The sequence below is a fragment of the Armigeres subalbatus genome, chromosome 1, assembly GCF_024139115.2.
Source record: "Armigeres subalbatus isolate Guangzhou_Male chromosome 1, GZ_Asu_2, whole genome shotgun sequence".
Taxonomy (NCBI): Eukaryota; Metazoa; Arthropoda; class Insecta; order Diptera; family Culicidae; genus Armigeres; species Armigeres subalbatus.
In genome coordinates this window covers 4,001,533-4,018,135 of record NC_085139.1, presented here as the reverse complement: position 1 = coordinate 4,018,135, position 16,603 = coordinate 4,001,533, and the positions used below count along the sequence as shown (strand labels likewise).

The following is a 16,603-nucleotide window of genomic DNA, read 5'->3' as shown; positions in this document are numbered from 1 at the left end:
TCTGTATACACACTCGATAGGTAGCATACCGTGAGAGACGTTTTTCGGTAGCTGTTATGATAATGAACTAATCCGGGGGCTACAACCCATGATAAATTTCTTTTAATAAGCCCCGATTGCGGAGGGGCACCGGTCCTGATGATGCAGTTGATGTTGCGGTGCTTCCAATGGCGGATCGAATAACTCTCCAGCCACCTTCAAAGGACGCTGCGCCTAGTTGCTCTACCGCAAAGAGTGCCACTTCCAACTGCTGCGCGTAGTCTTGGGCTAGTCTACCGTCTTGTAGCCGCCCAATGTTTACCTTAGTTGTACACCGTCGAGATTTTTCGCATATCGCATATAGACAATTTCGCATATAGCAGCTTGGTGTTCATCAAGCAATTGAATAGTTATTAACTGCTAGGTTTCTAATTCGATTTTTGCATTTTTGTTTCATATAACTAACACGACGATGCTCATAGGCACAGTGAAGTGCCAAAAAGCCTACACCGATGAATTAAATCCAGTCGCTTCGGCCATGACTTTGCTTTGTAGCTGTAGTCTATAGAATTTAGGAAAGAAGTTCTCAAGAGTTTCCGAAGGAATGCTTTAAAATTTTAAAAGATTTTTCCTGAATTTTCAGAATTCTACAGAATGCACAAAAAAAAATTCAGAAGTCTCAAAGGCATTATCAAATACATTTAGGATCTCTGTAAAATATTATGAGACATCCTGAAAAGCATCATTCCGAACAGATTCACCTTAAAAGGAATATTAATTCAAACAAACAACAACAGTTTTCGCACACTTTCTCGCAACATTTTACAAAGTAAATATGAACAACGTACTTAATATAAATAAAGCTCACCGTTTAAAGTGCACAATAAATGCAAACATTTAAGAAACAGGTAGAAATAGTTTGAGGATAATTTTGAACCACTCCGATCCGAGCCGCTGCGCCGTTAGCAAATTGCATTCACGACGCCGCCGGTTCATAGTAGATCGACGCACAGGTCTAGTAACGAACAGTGCCCCAGCCCGGTTCCGATCGATTGTATTATATGCAGCTTTGAAAACGATAAATAGATGATGTGTGGGCACGTTGTATTCGCGGCATTTCTGCAATACCTGAGGTACGCAAACACCTGGTCTGTGGTAGAGCGTTCACCCATAAAACCCACCTGGTACTGCCCCACGGTGTAATTGGTGTAGGTCGGCGGCATAAAATTTGGGAGAGTACCTTGTAGGCGGCGTTCAGCAATGTGATTGCGCGGTAGTTGCTACAATCCAGCTTATCGCCCTTTTGTAGATGGGAAACACGACACCTTCCATCCACTCTTGCGGCAAAACTTCCTCCTCCCAAATATTGGTAATTACCCAGTGCAGCGCTCTAGCCAGTGCCTCACCACGGTGTTTAAACAGCTCTCCTGGTACTTGGTCAACTCCAGGGGCTTTGTTGTTTTTCAGCCGGCCGATCTCCTCCTGGATTTCCTGGAGATTCGGAGCCGGAAGTCGCATGTCCTGCGCCCGTGCTCTCAGGTTTATTACCATACCGCCACCGTTGTCTGCCACATCGTCATTCAGGTGCTCTTCGTAGTGCCTCGGCCACCTTTGGTTCACCTCACGCTCGTTTGTAAGAAAGTTCCCGTTTATGTCCTTACACAAGTCGGGCACGTGGCCCTTACGTGAATGGTTTAACTTCTCATAGAACATTCGTGCGTTATTAGCGCGGTACAGTTGTTCCGTCTCTTCATGGTCTCGATCTTCCTGCTGGCGCTTTTTCCTCGGAAAAATCGAGTTTTGTCTATTCCGCGGTGTTGCAGCAATTTCGCCCATCCTGCATCCTAACTGCTCACATTCGCCGTCATACCAGTCGTTTCTCTGATCCGGGGGCACCATGCCAAGTGCAGCGGTTGCGGTGCTACCAATGGTGGATCGAATATCTCTCCAGCCATCTCCAGCCAAGAGACGCTTCGCCTAGCTGCTCTACCGCTAAGAGTGCCACTTCCAACTGCTGCGTGTAGTCTTGGGCTAGTCTACCGTCTTGTAGCCGCCCAATGTTTAGCTTAGTTGTACACCGTCGAGAGTTTTGAGCACAGACATTGTAACGGTCAGAATTTTGTAAATATTAAATGTGTTTCTGTATATAGGTGAATGGGCGAAATGCCATTCAAAATGTTTTAAATCCGGATAAATTCTACGTGACACCTTTCTCACCTGACCAGAACGAAGACGAAATCAAACAGTACGTAGCTGAAATTTCTAACATTGACACTTCCATGATAAAAGCAGTTAAATTAGTTCCCCGTGGCAAGAACGTAGAAGATTTATCCTTTGTATCCTTCAAAGTGACAGTCAGCAGAACAGTCTCAAATAATGTTGGTGATTCATTTTATTGGCCAGAGGGGATAACTGTACGAGAATTTGAACCAAATCCAAAAAACGGATCACTAGTACGGCTTCCAGTTTTCCAGGTAAGTTTTACAGTGGTGTATGTCCCGCCGAAGCATCGGAAGATACTTCACAATTTTTGAAGAGTTATTCCCATCCGCAGTTTAAAACTGTTTCGCCTCTGTTACCCGACGACCGAAATCGGTTCACCGTACCTGCCTTCGGATCCGCTTATCATCAAGGACGCAAAACAACAACAAGCTATACACCGCGACGCATCGTAGAAAGCACATTGGAGACCCCATCTAGGATCGACACAGTCCCGCCTAATGCAGTCATCGGTCATCGGAGTCGTCGCGGTCCTGTTGTCGAATCTGTCGATGGGGTTCTCCAGCCTGCTTCACTAGGCAAGTACCAATACGTTCAAGAACCAACTCTTCCTGATCGGATTTCTGCTTCTAGTGCCCGTTTGCCAATCAACAATCAAGTTTTTTCATCATCTGATCTTGATCACGACAATTTTCGTGGTTTCTCTCCAATGATCTCACAACTCAATCAACTCGCTGGCTTCTCACCGACCCAGGGAGGCACTGCGGCAAGCACTGTGGAAGATCCCAACCCACCCAGCACGGTCGCGCCTTTGCTGCCATCGTTCGTCAGCCGTCCTGGTCCCGTGTCTGGGCCTGTGGAAGGGGTCTTCCAAGCCGCATCTGATGGCAAGTACACTATAATTCCGAACAATTCAAACGCTGATGAGATTCCCGCTTCTAGTTCTTCGACGATTGGACAGCGACAACTAAGCAACCGCCAATGTGAATCCAGTGAAATCTCGATTTATTTCCAAAACGTACGTGGAGTGCGGACGAAAATTGATGAGCTGTTTCTTGCCACCTGTGACAGCAATTACGATGTCATCGTTTTGGTTGAGACTGGTCTTGATGACTGCATCACTTCTCTGCAGCTATTCGGTACTTCCTACAACGTATATCGATGCGATCGTTGTGCTTTGAACAGTCTTAAGTCGCGTTTTGGAGGTGTGCTCATCGCTATTGCTCAACAATACATTAGCTCGTCGATCGATTTGATGAATGGTCAATCATTAGAGCAAGTAAGCGTATCGTCTGTCATCAAGGGGCAAAAATTATGGTTAATGGCCGTCTACATTCCACCCGATCGAAGTCAAGATGTTTCGATAATTAACGCACACATCGCCTCTGCACAGGAGCTTCACGAAAAAGGTTCATCCGACGACAAAATTATTATTTGTGGGGACTATAATCAACCGCGTTTGTCTTGGTCTAAACAACCCAGAGGTATATGTTACGATCGTTCTGCGTCACTTCCTCTTGCAGCTTTAACACTGGTTGATGGTTTTGATTTCCTCAATATGATGCAAGGTAACTCTGAGTACAATCACCTTGGTAGAGTGCTCGATCTGGTTTACTTCTCATGTGACAATGACGTTAATGTAACGAGAGCGGTTTCTACTCTATTACCAATTGACCTACATCATCCTCCGTTAGATGTTGCGGTTACTATTCCTTCTGTAAGAAACATTCCGCTTTGTCATGATAACATTCGACGTTTAAATTATCGTCGTATCAACTTCGAAGCACTAACAGAGTATTTATCGAACATTGACTGGGCTACAATATTCCAAGACTCTAACGATGTAGACGAAATCACTGTGCGTTTCTGCGATACCTTGTGCGCGTGGCTTAATGAGAACCTACCGAAATTTCGGGAAATGGCGAATCTCAGGATTGTCCGGGATTCACTTTCCATAATCTGAGGGAACATAGATTCTGCCATTTCGTCTGTGAACAGCCAGTGTATAGGAAGTGTGCGCGTTTGTTAGTTTATTCGTTTTGTCTAATAAGTATGTTAAATAGAGTGACGTTAAGTGCATAAGATTAATTAAATATTTGTTCGTCCTTAGATTAGTAGTAAAGTGTGCGTAGTCAGGATTTGTGTGCGATAATAAAATTTAAACCAACGATATAAGGTAATGTGCTCGATATGTGCTGTACTGTGCTTGTGCTTAAGTGTTCTGTCTAGCCGTTTGGCTATCTAATTCGCAGCAACCTCACTCGCACCCAAGCGTGCGCATTCCTTTCCCTCCACGGACGAAAGCCTTCCCAGCAACCGTCAACCCGCTGGAAGCCGGACGATCCGTCAACAAATCGTCCGGGCGAGGCCTGGGGGACCTCATTGTGGACAGGATCCAGAAATCGATCCGTTTCATCGTACCGCCAACCGTCATCACAAGCTGCCACCGCGTGTCGCCATCGCTGCATCGCCGCTGTTAGAGCGAGCAAGCCAACCGCCATCGACCAAGCAGGCGCTTGGCGTCATCGTCGCCGCTCGAGACGGGCACATTGACCTGCCCGTTGGTCAACGCCTGGCCGGTAAGCCATCAGAATCCGGTGAGTCCATCCAGTGGAAGTTTTCTTTTTGTGGAGTGGGGCGTCCGCTGAGGGCGCCTCGGAGTTGTTGTTTTTTTTTTGTCCAGTCAAAAGACTGAAGGAATGCGCCTTTAAAGCCATTCAGAAGAATTTGGTGACCGTGAAAGCGTGCGTGACGAATTGCCGCCGCTAGAACTTCTTGTCACCAGGAGCGCAGACTAGCCCACCGATGCGCTGCTAGAAAAGTGACGTCACATCAAGAACATTTGAAGCACATGAGCACAAGATAGTCAGGGAGAGAAATCGCACACAAGACAGGGACAGAGTAGAGAGGACGAACACAAAATGAAAACGTAATTATCAATGACACCGTAGAACCAAATACATGTAAACAAAAATCGAATATGTCTCTCTTATAATAAATGTAGTTCTGTCCCAATCCCCTGCTGTTTAATTGACTTCTATGTGTTTTACGTCACTTCGCGTTTTTTTGTTTCGAGTCCCGTCCTCCACAGTATTGGAGTTGACGTAAAGGTAGTCAGTCCACTTTCTATATGTTGTTTTGTTGCGCGACGATCGGTGGATCTCCGATGATGAGATGTTGCGAGCAGCATAATCTGTTGCATCGCATTTGAGTATGGGTGAATCTCTTACCGAATTCTCTGATTGCCTTCTGACTGTATGAGGAAGATGCGTTTATTAGGGTAAACCCGTTCGGTCTTTGGTTCGCTACCTAGCTGAAACGATTCGTAAAATTCCTTTCGAGGAGATTAAATGGACTCGGCCTAAGGAGAGTCTCGTCCGGGCAAGAAATCTGCATACGTGGTCTCCCCCGTGGAGTGGCGCTTAAGCCACGTGTTTAAGGGCGGATCGGCCCTGCTAGCTACAACATACTGCAACGAGGTAGTGGTCGGATTCGATATTCGCACTGCGGTAAGTGCGGACGTTCGTGATTTCGGAGAAGAATTTGCCTTCGATTAGAACGTGGTCGATTTGGTCTTCCGTTACTTGATTAGGTAATTTCTATGTTGCCTTGTAGATATTCTTGCGGGGGAAGAAAGTGTTTCGGACTACCATTCAACGGGAGACTGCAAAGTTGTCGTTCGATACGATATGCAGACTAATTTTAATACTAATCTTATCCAAATTCAAGTCAAAACTTATTAAAAAAGTCAAAAGGATCAAGGGCCTAAATAAAATATAATTTTCAAAAAGGGTTCAGTAATAATATTGCGAGTAATATATTACTTAGTTTTGGCACGGTGGTTTCCATACTACTTACCAAGCCGTCCAAAACCAGGATGTAAAGCATCAGCAGTCAGACCAGCAGCATGGGGTCTAGGCTAGTCCTCTTCCGGGACAGCAAGAACACGCGGGATCATATCGTTTCCTTGTGGATTGGAGTGTACAGGAATACAGAAGGAATCAAATTCACAGAAGGGTTGAAACTTATTTTGTGGGTTTCTCAGTCTATGGATAATTAAAACGGCTAGATTTTGTATTTGTACCAGGAGTCTAATTAAGGACTAAAAAAAGGAGAGAGCTTTTTTCTACACAATACTCATCTGTCCGTCTGCTCAACTTCTTATACAACCGTAGGGCGTAGACACCGAATCTCCTCTGAACATTATCTCACCCAACATGTTTTTTAATTCTTGCATGGTAATGCATTCCAAACTAAGATCTAGATCCGAAACGACGAATCACTTTTTAACTGCCTGGAAATGTGAGAATGCAAGTTGTTTTAATGCATACTTTATTTTTACATAATCCACACTCGGAAATAATAAATAGCATGATCATGGAATTCCTTTCCTAATAAATAATGACCATGTGTGCCAAAGTTGGTGAGTCATAATTGTGTCCTAATTTATTTATAGAAATCACGTTTCAAACAGGTTCAGGGTATGGTTCTCTAAAACAACAGGAACGATTTTCAAATAAAATTTCAATATATTTGTCCTGTTAAAGTATTCCTCTAACTTCTTTACAAATCGATTAACGATTGGCTGCACTATCGTATTCCGCAGAGAGCCATAGAGAGATGTATTTAATTAAGTCACAAATTCAGAAGGATTAATACGGATTCTCCTACAATATCTACAATACAGAAATAATTAATTTGTATCAACTGCTTCATTTCACTAATTCGATTAAAATAGCACTAATCAAACCGCATTCACTCTTTCGAACTCGTATGGCCAATCTTTATCAAGTTCGGTTCTTTGCCCCACAACCGACGGTTCGGCGTCCCTTGCACTCAGGCAGCAAACAACCGGATCGTGAACTTCGAAGTAGCACAGCTCCTGGTGGACATTGAAATTTGGCTGATAGAACACTCGCAACGAAAACGATTCACACTCCTGGACACGCATACAGAAGCCCGTTTTCGGATACGGATCGGTAGGGTACTGGACCTGGCAAATGTCACCGAGTCCTTTCTCATTCAGGATTGGGAAGACAATTGGCCGGTCCGGAATGGGACCAAATCTAACGGTGGAAGCGGCATCTGCACCCGAGTTGGCGGTGACCAAAGCGAATAATAAAAGCGTGGCAAACGAACTCTGCATCTTGATCGGAAGAACGTTGACAAGAAACTGCCGGCACCTGAATGTTTTCAAATGAATCAACAGGTAGGTCCGTTTGGTTGATGCTCGGGTACTGTTGAGTGCGTGTGTTTTGAAATTGAGGTGCCTATATTGTACCCTGTCAGGATTGAATTCGATAGAACTAAAGCATCGCCAGGTAACGGTGTCGACAGCAAAACAGGTTTAACCCACAGCCCACTAACGATATAATAAAGGAGGGTTTTCCCAGTCCGTATGGAAATCTCACAAAAACACCTCTACACGATTGTATACAAAACAAGTTATGCGCACTGAGCCACTCTGTAACTCAGCAACGTCGTCACTCGAACAACGCATCAAATGGCACGAGGATCGTTTCACTTTATTTCTTTCTTTTATGAATTAAACCTGATTAGCTTTCATCCGTCAAGCGCCCCACACGATCGATTCGATCCACGGTAGGAAGGACCCGACGCGGGTGTAAATGGCTGGCACCTCTCCGCCGCAGTACGTCCCATACGACGTAATGCCTACCACGTGGAAGATGCAATCGTTTTTCGGATCGCGAACCTGCAGCGGACCACCGGAGTCCCCTTGGCATGTGTCACGTCCACCGGCTTTAAATCCGACGCACATCTGGCTATCGGTGAGTCGGCTCACTCCGGCCCGGGAGTAGTAGCTGAGACACGTCGACTGGTCGAACTGATCCAGGACCACCTTCATGAGAATGTTCGAATTGGGACCGTCTGAAATGTTGGGAATGAAAGAAAGATACCTATTACTAAATAAACGTCAAAAGCATCTGATGCAGGGCTGATAGCGATCAATGCCGCTCAAAATAGTGATTTTAGTGACCAATTTTGAAAAAAAAAAAGAATCCAAAAATGATTATCAGTCAGATTTGAGAAAACCTAATTACACATATATACAAAACTAGATACACAAAATGTTTATACGGGCAACACCAGTCGCCTCCGTAAAAAACTCCTTTGTGCGAGCATATTTATGTTTGTATTAGAATTGAAATTCTTGACACAGATACTTGCCGAAGCCCCGAGAATCATTTTAAACCTAATTATTTTGTTCAGGGTTCCTAAACGCCTTAACAAGAAGTCTCTTCCAGGGTGTCGAGTCGACTCATTTTCAAAATAAAAACTCCCTGATTTTTCCAGGTTTTGCCTTTCTCGTATACAAAGTATACGTAAAGGCTATATGTTCGCTCCAAAAACAAACTTTTTATAGAGGGCTTGGAGACCCATAGTGTTATATACCAATCGTCTCAGTTCGACGAATTGAGGTGATGTCTGTGTGTGTATGTGTATGCGCAAAAACTCTAGCTCGTTTTTTTGTACTTGCCCTTAACCGACTTGTCCAATTGTTTCCTATTGAAAGTTGACCGGATCAGACTATGGGATCAGAAATTATGACCAAAATACTAATTCCAAAACCACAATACAAAATCACTTTTTAGACACATATGCTCATCCAACTTGCTTGAAACAAGTTGCGTTCGGCAAGAAGTTTTATATAAAACAAATACACAAATATGAAAAATAGGATCTATCCACTTATTAGTGTTATTGTAGACCTTTCTTATATATTTCTTAACCGATTTGAACGAACGAGAAAGGCACCATCACCGCTAGGTGGATTAATCAAGATTTTTTCAGGGTTTTCGTTAAATTTTCAGGATTATAAAACATACGTTGACATAATATTTCGAAGCAGCTTTCAGGGTTTTATGTTATACATGTTGCAGATTATCAGATATTATATTTCAAATACCAGGAATTCAGAAAAATATATTAAGCTCGTTTAGTGGAATGTGTTAAACCGTCTAAGACGAATTAAGTACTGTCCATTTAATTCCACCAGTTAATTTTCGTTATCTTTGCAGATACGTATTTCGACCACAATTGTGTGGTCGTCTTCAGTGTCTTGTACTTGACTCGACTTGACTCGAGTCAAGTACAAGACACTGAAGACGACCACAGTTGTGGTCGAAATACGTATCTACAAGATAACGAAAATTAACTAGTGGAATTAAATAGACAGTACTTAATTCGTCTTAGACGGTATACCAAAATTGTTTAGAAATCTCCGACAGGAATTCCTTCGTTAATTCCTCCTGCAACATCTTGAAAAAACATCTCAGAAACTCATCCTTACGGAATTCTTCAGGAACTTATTTCAAGCATGCTATCAGAAACTGAACTGAATCCAAAAATTCCATCGAAAACTCATTCAGCAAAACCTTAGGTAACTCCTTAAGGCATACTGTCGGATTTTTTTTTTAAATACTCCGAAGGAAACCTTTGGAAATAACTTCGGAATTTTCTTCAGGAATTCCTACTGAAGTTCCTTTAGATATTCTTAAAAAAAATCCTTCGGAAATTATTTCTGGAAATCCTCTGAAGAATCCATTCCCTCTGAAATTCTGTTCTTTCGGAAATTTCCTCCAGGAATTCCTTCAAAAATTCTAGGAATTTTCTATTATTTTTTGGTTCAATCCAAGGATATTGCCTGTATTCCGGGGATTAATCCACCCCACTTGGACATTAATTTGCAATGTTCTGAAAACTCATATGTGAATACACTCAACCCTCTTTTTACGTCACTTATTGGGGGGACGTAAACCGAATGTGACGTAAAAAGAATTTTTGCTAAAATTTCTAGAATTTCACTTAATTTATTGATCGTGAGGATACTTTCAAATACTAAGGGTATGCGATAAGACACTTTTTCCTGACGAAACGAAACGAAACGAAATTTGAAATGTCTATGTTGATTCGAAACGAAACGAAACGAAAAATAGATTAACTTTCGAGACTTCGAAACGATACGAAATCAACGTCAATTTAATTCGAAATTTTTCGAAACGAAACGAAATTTTAATTTTTTTTCCGCGGAATTTTTATTGAATTGATTTTATATTATGTACACTCAAAATGATTTTCACTTAAGACTTGCATGAAAACATATGCGGATATTTTCCATCTAGTTTCGACTCACCGTTCTCAATTCACTAAAAACTGTAATTAATTTGAAGTGAATTGCAATTCCAACAAACACATAGATTTAAAGTGAATTGGCAATTCTATTTTGCGCGATATCGTGTTAGTGATAATAATTCCCGTCCACTAGAAGTGGACGGGACCAAAAAACAGTAATGAAATATTAGTTCCATACTCAAAGACTTAGTTTTGTAAATTGCTCTCATGATGTTTCTGCACAATTCTTCATTGGCGATTGGTGCAAAATATAAATACTTTCTGTCTGAGTACCCCACTCATGTATTTTGATTTCATTTTCTTTAAGTCAAATAACTGATTTGCGACCAATAAAATTATAGTAACAGATGAAGCAGTTTGTGATAAGCCGCCGTGTTCCCGTTTACCATTGGCGAAAAGGTAATACCCCAGAATTTGTTGTCCCACTTTCAAAGGAATTCATCGTGGAGTGGGTGCTCCCGAATTTGATCAATTTTATATCAGTTCAGCTTTATATCAGTAAGTATGTATGTATTTATATAAAAATATAGGAATTGTGCGATTTTTGTGTATTCCGATTCAAAAACTTTATTTCATTTAAGACTTATGTTATTATGCTGAAGCATGCTTTATATTCATTCATCAGCGTGGTTTTATGGTATTGAGCTAAATCAAAACCAGAATACACGAATATAGTATACGCAGATAGAAATTGATATTAGCACACATCTAAAATGCACAAAGATATGTCTTTCAAATTGTGTTTCAGAAATCGCAGGTTTTTTTTTTTTTAGTTTGCCAGGCATAAAGAAATAATTTTCTCATACCAAAATTTATAACAAAAGGGTATAATTTCCTTCCAAATTCAACCTTTTTATAGAAGGTTCGGAGACCCATAGTCTTATATACAATTAACTCGACGAACCAAGCTATTGCCTGTTTGTCCTTGTATATGTGTTTGTGCATATGATGCATGCAAAGATTGTTGTCATATTTTCATTCTCAATAGACTCCAATTGAGTGCAAGAAACAGCTGCTATGGACAGTATGAGCCGCTCACGCCATTACAGTCAATTTAGGATTACGAGAGGAAAATTAGTTTGATACTCATTATTATGATAAGAGGAATGCTCTGCATCTCCGTCAGTACCACGAGAAAGGAATCTTTAGTTTGTTGAAAATATAATTCATGTGAATCCACCTTGGTAAAAGACAGGAACACCGTCTTCGACCAGAAGTCGTACAGACTGAACACTTAACACCTAGAGACAACGGACAGGACACATAACACCCAGTGGACCAGTGGAGAATTTTTCGATCACGAAAAGTTTCCTCCTTACCGGGGCGGGAATCGAACCCACACTCCCTAGCACATGCGTCTAGACGATTGACGTCGCTAACCGCACAGCCACGAAGCCCACGAAAGCGACTAAATATTTATTACAAACAAAGTTATTTTGAAAACTCGAAGACAAAACCGTGTTTCAAATCAATCCAACGTAAAATCATGTGCTTCGTTTGAAGTTTTCAAGAATCACGCCACGACATTGCCTCTTTGGCAAAGTTGTACTGATCGAATTCATATCTGATAATATTTACACTCTGAGCCTGATGTCTTAAATATTGAGTCGGATCGGATCACTTTTGAAAAAAAAATGGAATAGAATAGTTAAAGATATTTTTCTTTTTCTGTTGGACATTTCTAACAAAATACCGAAGAAGTATCTGAACCGGTGTCAGCGAAAGTGGTACACGTCACAATGAACAAATTTTCCAGGACGCATTTTTCCAAAAACTTCGAAAATAAAATTCAAAGTTGCAATTTTCTGCAACTAAACTGTACCAACGTTATGACTGATGTACCCCTAAAGGTAGTAAAACAAATATGCGAAGTTTCTTGACAAATACCATATTGAAAATCAAAATAAGACTAACATCTGTTGCGCATACTCATAATCAGCATAAGACCAGAACAGTGTCATGAGTTCTATCCAAACGTTTCTTTACATTACTGAATAAAAAAAGTGGTACTTCCCGTTTACATGCCACTAGAATGGATATATTGTCCTACTGGTTAGACGCTGAGACAGAGAGGTGTCACCAACATTCCAGAATATAACAAAAATCATGCTACTATTCTTTCAGCTTATTTTATATTTGGTCGACGATGGATACAATTCGCTCAGAAACTGAGAAAATTGTATATAAATAAAAATAAAAACAGCTTTACCTTATAAATTTTGGCTTTAAACGCAGTATGAGAACATATTAAGTAAGAGAACTTGTATACTATAGAAAGCGTTCAACAATAAAAATAAGCTTTAACTGTAAACTTTTATTACATTAACAAGTTCAATGCTATCCAATGCTATCCACCCATTAACTAGTTCAATGCTATCCAAAATAGCTTTATCCTTATATAATTTGATCATCATGCATAGTTTAGAAGCGAAGAAGTAGTTTTCTACCTGTGGAACTCTCATCAATAGTTCGGGTCTCAAAGAGGCTGAAGACCCTCCGTTTCATTCAATTCAAATCCAGCTCGATAGAAGCTTATAAATGTGCATTTTAAGAAGCTTTCGAAAATCAGGGTTTTCGTTTTTCAAACGTGTGCATATAAGGACTTGCATAAGGGATAAGCTCCAAACCACCGATACATGATTGCGTTCAATAACTAAATTTTCTGAATAAATTTTTGTGCTAGTGTAGTTTATTTCTTCTTTTTTAAAGGGTTATAACACTCGACCACTAAAAAGTTTCTGTATCGTTACGTTTACTCCTACTTGCATGCTAATGTGTCACACCAGCAGATTTATGTGAACATAAATTGAATGAACGAAATTGCCATTGTGATATATCTCAGAAGTTAAAAAGTGCATATCTTTAGATTTAGTTGTCAAAAATCACTTTTTCGTTATTCCTTACAAGATCTTTGTTAAACAGAAGCCGGTGGTGTTAAAACACAAAATCAGCAAAAATGGTTTATGTACTGGCACCGGCTCATTTGTCGACTCATAATGGGATTATTTAGTAGGCGTTGATAGAAAAAATTAACATAAATTTTTGAAAACAGCTTTATGATTTTTGTTCTGCGGCGCAGCCAAAATTTTTGATAATACACGACCGTACGAGACAGTATGGTTTATGTCTAAATTTGTTTCGATATTCCGCGGAATTCCGTTAAATTTCGTTTTAAGCTAGTTTTTTCAGGCGAAATTTTTGTAATTTTACGAAACGAAACGAAATCAAGAAATCTGATTTCGCCATGCTCAAATTCCGCGAAATTCCGCGGAATTTCGTTTCGAACCACCTGAAACGAAATTTTTCGAAATACCGCATATGCTTATCAAATACATTCACTTGCGTCTTACATGAGGTATTGTAAGATCTCTCCGAATCCAGCAGATGTTATAAGATCTCCAAATTGTCCTAGAGTTTGAATCAAATGGTCTACCAAATCAACCAAAGCCTTCATGATGTCCCAAGCCGTGGTATCAACTCAATTATGTCCTCCGAGGATTTGTCTTTCACTTGCGTCTCAAAACAAGACATATGAGGTGTTGTAAGATCTCCAAATTGTCCTGAAGTTTGAATCAAATGGTCTACCGAATCAACCAAGGCTTCCATGATGTCCCCAGTCTCGGTGTCAACCCAATTTTGTCCTCCGATTATTTGTCTTTCACTTCCGTCTTCAAGTCTTGCATGTATGAAGTTGTAAGATCTCCAAATTGTCCTGGAGTTTGAATCAAATGGTCTACAGAATCAACCAAGGCTTCTACGATGTCCAGAGCCGCGGTGTTAACCCAATTTTGTCTTCTGAGTATTGGTCTTTTACTAACGTCTCAAATACAGGTATATGAGAAGTTGTAAGATCTCCAAATTGTCCTGGAGTTTAAATCAAATGGTCTATCGAATCAAAAAAAGCGTTCATGATGTCCTAAGGCGTGCTTTCAACTCAATTATGTTTTATGAGTATTTGTCATTCACTTGCGTCTCAAAACAAGACACATCAGGTGTTGTAAGATCTCCAAATTGTCCTGGAGTTGGAATCAAATAGTCCAATGAGGGCTTCCACCAAGGCTTCCATGGTGCTCCCAGCCGCGGTATAAACCCACTCATGCCCTCCGAGTATTTGTCGTTCACTAACGTGTTAACTCAAGGCAAATGAGATGTTTTAAGATCTTCAAATTGTGCTCAATAGATGGTCTTCATCCCTCCCTTTCACCCTCTATCGCTTCATACTTGTTCGCGCCCTAGCGAACGGCTTTCAATCTGTTGATTTTCAATTATCTTTCGATTATCTACTCTCTCATACTTTGAGTAGAACTGACCGATAAAGCCGATAAACAAATCAGTCTCAAATACAGGCATATTAGATATTGTAAGATCTTCAAATTGTCCTGGAGTTTAAATCAAATGGTGAAATGAATCAACCAAGGCTTCCATGGTACCCCCTACCACGGTATCATCCCAATCATGCCTTCCGAGTATTTGACTTTCACTTGCGTCTTGAGACGTCCAGGTATAAAAAATGTTTTAAGATCTCCAAATTGTTCTGAAGTCTGAATCAACTGTTCTGCCGAATCAAACAAGGCTTTTACGATGTCCCCAGCCGCTGGGTCAACCCTATTTTGTCTTCTAAGCATTGATCTTTCACTAACGCTTCTAATACAGGCATATTCGATATTGTAAGATCTCTGAATAGTTCTGAAGCTTAAATCAAATTATCTATCTAATCAAACAAAGATTTCATGATGTCCTCTGCCGTGGTATCAACTCAAATATGTTCTCTAAATATTTTTCTTTCACTTGCGTCTCAAAACAAGACATATGAGGTGTTGTAAGATCTCCAAATTGTCCTGGAGTTTGAATCAAATGGTCTAATGAATCAACCAATGCTTCCATGGTTCCCCCAACCGCGGTGTCAACCCAATTTTGTCTTCTGAGTATTAATTTTTACACTTGAGTCACAAATTTTAGCATGTAAGATGTACCAAATCAACCAAAGCTTCCATGATTTCTTCACTCGCGGTATCAACTCAATTATATTCCCCGAGGGGCCCTCCTTAGCCGTGTGGTAAGACGCACGGCTACAAAGCAAGACCATGCTGAGGGTGGCTGGGTTCGATTCCCGGTGCCGGTCTAGGCAATTTTCGGATTGGAAATTGTCTCGACTTCCCTGGGCATAAAAGTATCATCGTGCTAGCCTCATGATTTACGAATGCAAAAATGGTAACTTGGCTTAGAAACCTCGCTGTTAATAACTGTGGAAGTGCTTAATGAACACTAAGCTGCGGGGCGGCTCTGTCCCAGTGTGGGGATGTAATGCCAATAAGAAGAAGAAGAAGATATTCCCCAGTGTTTGTCTTTCACTCGTTTCAAATCAAGGCATATGAGGTGTTGTAAGATCTCAAAGTTGTCCTGGAATTTGGATAGTTTGCTAATTGCGTCTCAAATTCCGACATGTAACATGTTGCAAAATCTCTCAATTGTTCTAGAGATTGAATCAAATGGTCCACCGAATCAATTAAAACTTCCATTATGTCCTCAGCCACGAAGTGTAGACTTCAGATATTTCTTCGATGACCTGAAATGGAATAATTGTTGAATGCGTATCTAATATGCAGGCTTCGGAATTCTCACTTATATGAATAAAACCCTGCGATTAATCCATTTAGCGGAGTGTGATTTTTCATAGTCTCCCTGTGAGGAAGTATTCTCACACAACATTTTTATCCGGATAGAATGGCGGGTGATAAATTCGTGAGCGCCAGATCGCCGGATAATTTAATTTTAATCCACAAATTTTCCTTCTCGTCGCCTCATCAGATAAATTTTACAAGCATATTTACAAAAATTTAGGACCGCAACGGGATTCGAACCCAAAACAATTTTAAAATGTTCAGAGCGCCCACTAAAACCACGCCACCACATGAATTGATTGAAAGCGAACGGAAAAACTCCTGTATTAAACCTTTTGCTTATCGTGGTGCATCGTTAGATCCAATAAGCTTGGGTGGCAAAGCAAGCGGCATTTGATTTTCATGAAACATGGGAAGAAGAATTTTTCGCATCATCGCTTGTGCCGGAGTTTATCGCACTTAATTTATCCGGATAAAATGCATGGTGGAGTGATCAGTTGTCGCGTGAGTGAGTGAAATCCGAACCCTGCTAATATGGATCTATGGATCAAAATGGATCAAAATGGGATGAACCATTTAAAAATAATAATCCTGTAGACCTAAAGACCTGTACTCCATGACTTTCTTAA

The 16,603-nt window shown here is 40.8% G+C and overlaps 2 protein-coding genes across 4 annotated transcripts in view; both read right to left on the bottom strand.

Moving 5' to 3' along the window:
• Positions 1-6,943: 6,943 nt before the first annotated feature.
• LOC134205921 (uncharacterized) lies at positions 6,944-7,345 on the bottom strand. Its single transcript, XM_062681627.1, has one exon. It carries the CDS (start codon positions 7,343-7,345, stop codon positions 6,944-6,946), a length of 402 nt encoding a protein of 133 aa, XP_062537611.1.
• A 276-nt stretch (positions 7,346-7,621) lies between these two features.
• The window catches only part of LOC134219981 (serine protease snake-like), a 36,214-nt gene continuing 27,232 nt past the window's right edge, over positions 7,622-16,603 (bottom strand). For all 3 annotated transcript variants that reach the window (XM_062698918.1, XM_062698905.1, XM_062698911.1), the window contains one exon: positions 7,622-8,088. In XM_062698918.1, the coding sequence (XP_062554902.1) occupies positions 7,769-8,088 (320 nt within the window). In that variant the 3' untranslated portion in view covers positions 7,622-7,768. The remainder of the gene's footprint in view (positions 8,089-16,603) is intronic.

Coding starts and splice junctions, on each gene's coding strand:
- LOC134205921 (XM_062681627.1), bottom strand. CDS start 7,345: ATGCAGAGTTCGTTTGCCACGCTTTTATTATTCGCTTTGGTCACCGCC.